We start from the raw sequence: 7,404 nt of genomic DNA, 5'->3' as shown, positions 1-7,404 counted from the left end.
TGAACACCTCTATTAAATCTCCCCTTAACCTTCTCTGCTCTAAGGAGAATAATCCCGGCTTCTCTACCTCTCCTGATAACTGAAGGCCCTCATTCCTGGTACCATTCTGGTCAATCTCCTTTGCACCCTCTCCAATGCCTTGACATCCTTCCTAAAGTGTGGGGCCCAGAACTGAACGCAGTCTCGAGCTGAGGCCTAACCAGTGTTTTATAAAGATTCATCATGACCTCCTTATTTTTCTATTCTATGCCCCTAATAGTATGCTTTTTTAACAGCTTTATCTACCAGTCCTGCAACCTTCAAAGATTTACTTAAATGAACCCTCAGGTCTCTCTGTTCCTTCACCCCCTTTAAGATTGTACCATCAGCTTATATTGCCACTCATTCTTCCTCACAAAATGCATCACTTCGCATTTCTCTGCATTAAATTTCATCTGCCACGTCTTCCCATTTTACCAGTCTGTCTATGTCCCTTTGCAGTCTGCTACTATCCTCCCCACTATTTACTATTTTTCTTAAGCTTAGTGTCATCTGCAAACTTGGGAATTGTCCTCCCTATACCCAAGTTCAGGTCATTTTTATAGATCAAAAACAGCAGTGGTCCCAATACCGACCCCTGGGGGACACCACTGCACACTTCCCTCTTCAGAAAAACAACCGTTCACCACCAACTCTCTGCTTTCTGTCTCCCAAACAGTTCTGTATCCGTTGCCACTGTCCCTTTAATACTGTGGGTTTACATTTTTCTAACACGTCTATCATGTGGCACTTTATCAAAGGCCTTTTGGAGATCCATATAAACTACATCCACCTTCATCTATACTCTCGGTTATCCGTGTTGGCTGATGTTTATTAATCCATAGCTTTCGAAGTGAAAATTAAATTTCAACCCGGATTATCATCTCTAGCAGTTTCCCCACCTCTGATGTTAGGCTGACTGACTATACTGACCCAGACCAAACTCCATACCCACATCTCACCAGTTCTGGCCCAGGCTCCACTGGTTCCCCATCAACAAAAGGATCGACTTCAAGATACTCACGTTCATGTTCAAATCCTCACACTCATGTTCAAACTCTCTGGCACCTCCCTATCTCTTTGAACTCCTCACTCTCCAATCCACCATCAGGCGCCTCTGCTTGACTCGCACCGACCTCCTGCTCGTCCCTCGCACCCTCCACCCCACCATCCGAGGTCGTGCTTTCAGCCATTACGCCCCAAAACTCTGGAACACTCTCCTTCAATCCCTTTGCTTTGCCCCCTCTCTCTCCTTTTCCATATCCCACCTGAAAACCTTCCTCTTTGACCGTGCTTACAGCCACCTCCGTCCCACCGGGCTCAGAGTCAGGCTCCACTGTTAAGTGCTCTGAGACACTGCATCCTGTCCGGACCGGGTGACTTATCTACCTTGAGCACTGACAACCTTTTTAGTACCTCCTTTCGGTTTATTCGTACCTTATCCAATTTCTCTCCCCTCTCCTCCAATACTGTGGCATTGCCTGCATCTCCTTCTTTTGTGAAGATAGATGTGAAGTACTCATTCAGTACATCAGCCATGATGTATTGAATGAGTACTTGACCTCCACAAAAGATTTCCACAAGAAGATTTCCACAAGAAGAATGCCTCCACAAGAAGATTTCCTCTTTCGTCCCTAATTGACCCCACCCTCCTTTGACTAACCTTTCATTCTTTATATGCTTATAAAATACCTTAGCGTTCCCTTTTATGTTACCCGCTAATCTTTTTTCATGCAATCTCTTTGCCCCTCTTAAATGCCTGGAATTTCCTCTTGTTGGCTCAGTTGAGCAGCAAGGCTAAGAATGCAAGTGTTGAATGTGATCAGGAAGCACTTGGGACGCAAATTATACACAAAAGTTATGAGAAGCTTGAGATGTTGTCTGGGGACTGGAGTAGCTTGTGTTTGAATTACTAGCAGTTTCTCTCTCTGCCATAAGGTGACTAAAACCTGCTTTGGAATAACCTTTATTAAAGTCACATGTAATGACAAATATAACAATACATAAAACATCACAAAAGCACATACATAAATATTAATACCGAAGAAATAAATTCTTTAATAAGAGCAATATTATTTATGCTCAGCTCCATGGTTTATGTCAAAGACAATTCTCAGTATTTTGCGTTTTGACAATTCTCATCTTGATTTGGTTAAGCTTCAAACAGGAATAGAACATGAGAAAGGATCCACAGTAAATTGCAGGGAGGTGCTGGGTGAGGGAACGTTAATGCTTTACAGCAAGACTCCCCACCCCTCCAATGTCAAGGACATACACCCCCTTGAGCCATGGCCCCTAAAGAACACTCGTCGTCATTCATTGCTGGGTTTAGATAAGGTGGCCAGGAACACAAAAGAAGCAGTGACAGAAAGTGTTTAGCGAGTGATACAAAGGCAGTGATCAAGTCGGATCATTAGAAAATAGTCCTGCAAACATCAACCGCTTTCCTCTACTTATCAAAATAAAAACTTGCAGAAGAGTCCAAACATTAAGAGGAAGGTAGATTTAATTATTTATTCCACTGGTTTGTTTAGCCTCTGAAAGAAAGTGCATTACTGTCCCGCTCCATTCCACACGTTTGCCACCACAGATTTCGCCATTAGCAGCCAGTACACGCTGCAAATGCACAGATTTCACAAACGTCTGATTTTACCCCAATCCGTCCTATAAGAGAAAACGGGAGATGTTTAGTCACATCAAATCATCTACATTTATCATCCCTCTCGCCAGGGAGTATGTTCTCCAATACAGGCAGAGGGTAAGATGGCATAGATATATGTGAAACTCTCAATCGGGTTTGGATACTCTTTAACATGGTGATTGGTTTCTACTTGCGTCAGACACCCGGCTAACCAAAAACATTCAAAAAGAGGAAAGTGTTTTGCTAAATTCAAACACAAAGCACTCGTAATTAACGTCAGTGAGCTCCTACTGATCTGTACCCATATCACATTGTTGGCAAAGTCTTCAGTGACTATATACCCGATCTCTGGAACTCTCTCCCAAAAACCCTTTGTTTCCTGCCTTCAAAATCCCTTTCGAGTTTCTTCCTTCCTCACTGCTCAGTGAGTTAGTCTGTCTGTGGTTTTAGTTGGTTAGACTCCAGCATTTACCCCAATGCACCCTCTGGAGTCCTCAAGCCTTAGCTCTTGCCAACCTGTGCCTCATACTTTCTGGAATTAGGTAAGCAGGATGGTCCCTCCAGGGAGAGAGTGTGCATTCCATTCCAACAATCTATCTCTGGGATTTACGTGGGAATTTGCATGTAAATCTCAGCTTGGGTTTGGATATTGTTATTCATAACATTGAGGCTTGATTATGCAAACTCCTTGCTTGTCGACTTCCCCAACTCCTCCCTCCACAGGCTGCAGATCATCCAGAACTCTGCAGCGTGTGTCCTCTCCTGCACCAGGCTCCATGACACTATCACCCTCAGCCTTACCCAACTCCACTGGCTTCCCATCACACAGAGGATACAGTTCAAGATCCTGTTCCTCACCTTCAAAGCCCTCCATGGTCTCGTTCCCCCTTTAGCTCTGCGACCGCCTGACCTCCTTCTATCCTGCCTGCTCCCTCCCCTCAGCGAGCTCCGGCCTGCTTCACGTCCCCTGCCCCACCATTGGTGGGTGGGGGCCTTCTGCCACTCTGCCCCCATTCTCTGGAACTACATCCCACAGTCTATCCACCTTACCCCTTCCCTTGCCTCTTTTAAGACCCTCCTCTTCGACCATGCTTTCGATCACCCTGCTTCCCCTCTGCCCTCCATCCTCTCCAATCCCAACCCCCAGCTTGGGTCTGAAACTCTGACTGTCCAGCACCTTGGGACATCCTCCCAACGTGAAAAGCGCTATACACTAAATATGTAATTTTGTTGTTGATGTTGTTAAACTGTGATGGGTTTCCCTATGTGACAGGCCAAAAAATTATTGTTTAAGGAATCCTAATAGGATAGACCACAGAGCAGACCCTAATACCTGCTAACAGTGGATTCCATTGGCAAGAATTCATTGAAACATTTCCCATTATTATCTTTGCTGTACGATTGTTGATCGATATTTGCCTTTATTCAGCATCTAACATTGAGGATCCCTGCTCCAGCCTGCTCCACGTCCCCCTCCAGCCCACCCCACCATCTGCCTCTGTGCCCCCACCCTTTGGAACTGCATTCCACAGTTCCTTTGCCCTACTTTGCCTACTTCAAGATACTTCTCAAGACCCTCTGCTTCAACTGTGCCTTCGGTCAGCCTCCTACGCTCCCTGCCCTCCACCCCTCCTGATCCCAACCCCCTGATCAAGTCCAAATCCACAGCACTAGATATCCATAGGCTAGTGTTGTGATACAGCACACCCCGTGTCTCGTTTATGCAGCATATTTACTATAGCTACTTACCTAGTAAGTTAAAGATTTCATCAGCATCAGTCTTGGTACAGATTGGCTTGAATATACCTGGGAGGGCAGGCATTTTGCACACTGTATTGGTGTTGTCACGGAAGAACTGTTCATTTTTTGCTTGGTTAATTAGGTCCGTCAGGTTTTTGACAGCTTCCAGTGGGAACTCATACTCTCCAATCTGATGGGAACAAAGGATTCAGCATTATAATCCACTCAAACTGGAATCATTTACATTTGATAGAAAATTAATGGGACTTTTCAGTGACTTCACTTTATTTTCAATAGCCTCCATTCTTCAGTCATGTGAATAACAGTTTGCCATCACATTGTACCATCAATAACAACAACCTGCATTTACACAAAGCCCCTCACACAGGGTAGCATCTCAGAGCGGTTAACAGTGGTGGAGGCTGATGCAGAGCTGGGGGGAGAAGGAGGCCGGAGGCCGGTGCAGGAGGCCGGAGCTAGCCAAACAAGTGGTGGAGTGGAGAGTAAGCAGGTAGGGAGGTGCCAGGGCATCAGGAGATTTGTGGATGTGTGTGAGGATTTGTGGATTAAGTCAATTCGTGATAGAGAGCAAGCAGAGCCTGGCGAGGACTGATGCGATGGATTACCTATGACCTTAACCTCGTCCTCTCCAAGCTCCAGTAGCTCCCAGTTTCCCAGAAGATGAATTGCCCAGATCCCTTCCCAGTTGCGCCCATCAGTTGGGTGAACTCATGCGTGAACTCATTTTATTTTGGGTGATAGTCAGCAATGTCAGGAGTAACACAAAACACACAGAGTCCCAAATAACAATGTGTGTGCCCCCCTTCGCCATGGCAGCTGGAGCCAAGACGCCACCACAAAAGCAGCAGAATAACTATAATGTCAGAGAACGGTGATAATTTGTCCAAATGTCCTTCACTTTCTGCCGTTCTCCACTAAGGTCATAGTATGTGATGGTATCACAACACAACAACATTATCGCCCACATTTTATGTGGCAATCCCAAACTGCCAAAGGTTACCACACTTTACAATGAATCCTGTGAAGCACTTAGAGACGTCCTCACTACATGAAAGTTGTTGCATTAAATGTAAAGGATTATTATTATTTATTTGTACCATAAAAACAACAACAACAAATTACATGCATGCAGAGTCACTTCGGGAGGATGTCCCAAGGCGCACGACACACAAGGATTTGGACCTGAGCTGGGAGTTGGGATGAGGAGGGTGGAGGGCTGGGTGGGTGAGGGTAGGAGGGAGGCCAAATACGTGGTCGAAGAAGGAGATGTTAAAATAGGCCTTGAAGGAAAAAAGGGAGTGGACGAAGCAAAGGAACTGTGGGATGGACTCCAGAGGGTGTTAACTTCACATGTTTAGTTGTCAATACATTCCACCAATAACAAGCTATGCTGAACTTGTGCTGGGAATTTTAGATGGACCAGTGTGGACGGAGCGTTACTCTATATCTAATCTGTGTAGTAGCTGGATGTGACAATATAGGGAGAGCTTTACCAACTCATGTAGTAACTGAACATGGAGTGCTGGATGTAGAGGGAACTTTACTTGTGTCTAGCCTGTGCTGGACATGACCTATGAGTGTTCAATATGATAGTATAGAAGAAGCTTTATTCAATATCTAATCTATACTGTACCTGACCTGGAAGCATTGGATGGGACAGTGTTGAGGGAGATTTACTCTGTCTCTAACCTTTGCAGTACCTGAGCTAGGAGTGCTGGACAGACAGAGTAGAGGGAGCTTCACTCTGTATCTAACCCATGTGGCATTGGGCTAGGACTGCTAGGATGGCAAAAATGGGTGTGTAAATCAGGAAAGTGCTCCATTTCTCAGCACATTTGGCTATAAAAGATCTTTAAAAGGGATTCAACAAATATTTCGAAAGAAAAATGAAAGAAAAAGTGAGTGGGGAAAGGCAGGACAGTGGGACTGAATGAAGGGAAGCTCTTACAATCACCCCACATCCCGTCATGTCTGTGCTGTAACATTCTCTGAGCCTCTGAAGTAAATAAGCATAAAATTCGCACAAAAAGTGAAAAAAAACACATATAAACCCAAGATAATTCAGCCTCAACCTCAACCCATTTGAAAATAATAGTAATAATACTTGCATTTGATGTAGTGCTCTATTGTGTCATTGAGACGTCTCAAAGCGCATCACAGAATATATTGTGAAGTGGGTTGCCTGTATTTTGTGGGCAAAATGCAGCAGCCAATTGTGCACAGCAGTGTCCCACCAGTGTCGTGGATTGAGTGACCAATTTATTTTTTTGAGGGATTAGTATTACCCGAAAGTGATCCACCTATTGACTAACAAGCGAGTTCCTACTTACTGCTAGGTAAACGGAGACGTGTGGATTAAGGAAACTTGTCCAAGATTTCGCCCTGCTCGGGAACCGAACCCAGGTGCTCTCGTTTACGAGGCGAGAACACTAACACTACGCTACAGGACTCCACTCAAGATGCTCTGATATACGCACAACAATCAAAGCTAATTCCTGTGTTAGTCCCTCATGGGATGGGTTCCAAATGTTTGTTACAATTGGAATTAATTGGAAAAATGAAAGAGAACGGGTTAGTTAGCCCTACCTTGACCACAACACACTGTGAGAGGCTTGACAGGCAAATGAGGAGCAGAATGGTCCCGATAGAGGTTTTCATGTTGACCGAGGTGTGCAGTTCAGATCAGAGACGTCTCAGACAAGTGGACTCAGGACTTGTATGTGGCGTCTTGGTGCTGCTCTTTTTTATAGACTTGCTTCACCTAGTTAAGTAATCTGATGTAACTGATGGTGTAAACAGGGTGTATTACTGTGCAAACCTGCATTCGAGAATGACTAACAGAGCCATAATGTTTTATAGCGCTCCACTTATGGTTGTAATAACACTAATAGGTGACTGAGGTTATACTGCTTAGCTACAGTTAAACAACCCTTGCATTTGATAAGGGCTTGTATCCACAAAACAAAGGAATAAAGAGTGTAGAT

At 44.7% G+C, this 7,404-nt stretch overlaps 1 protein-coding gene across 1 annotated transcript; it reads right to left on the bottom strand.

Annotated features, from left to right (window-relative positions):
- Window positions 1–1,969: 1,969 nt before the first annotated feature.
- On the bottom strand, window positions 1,970–7,140 carry si:ch211-220m17.5 (guanylin-like). The gene is made up of 3 exons (NM_001292340.1): window positions 7,007–7,140; window positions 4,409–4,589; window positions 1,970–2,682 (listed from the first exon to the last, which is right to left on the bottom strand). Exons 1-3 carry the CDS (start codon window positions 7,076–7,078, stop codon window positions 2,618–2,620), a joined length of 318 nt encoding a protein of 105 aa, NP_001279269.1. The 5' UTR covers window positions 7,079–7,140; the 3' UTR covers window positions 1,970–2,617.
- Between the last annotated feature and the right edge of the window lie 264 nt (window positions 7,141–7,404).

This window comes from Callorhinchus milii, unplaced genomic scaffold (assembly GCF_018977255.1).
Source record: "Callorhinchus milii isolate IMCB2004 unplaced genomic scaffold, IMCB_Cmil_1.0 Scaffold24, whole genome shotgun sequence".
NCBI classification, from domain to species: domain Eukaryota; kingdom Metazoa; phylum Chordata; class Chondrichthyes; order Chimaeriformes; family Callorhinchidae; genus Callorhinchus; species Callorhinchus milii.
Note: the sequence above shows the minus strand (reverse complement) of the source record. Positions and strands in the feature narration are given on the sequence as shown.

Coding starts and splice junctions, on each gene's coding strand:
- si:ch211-220m17.5 (NM_001292340.1), bottom strand. CDS start 7,078: ATGAAAACCTCTATCGGGACCATTCTGCTCCTCATTTGCCTGTCAAGC. Junction 4,590..7,006: donor CACAGTGTGTTGTGGTCAAG/GTAGGGCTAACT, acceptor TGTTCCCATCAG/ATTGGAGAGTATGAGTTCCC. Junction 2,683..4,408: donor TGAAATCTTTAACTTACTAG/GTAAGTAGCTAT, acceptor TTTCTCTTATAG/GACGGATTGGGGTAAAATCA.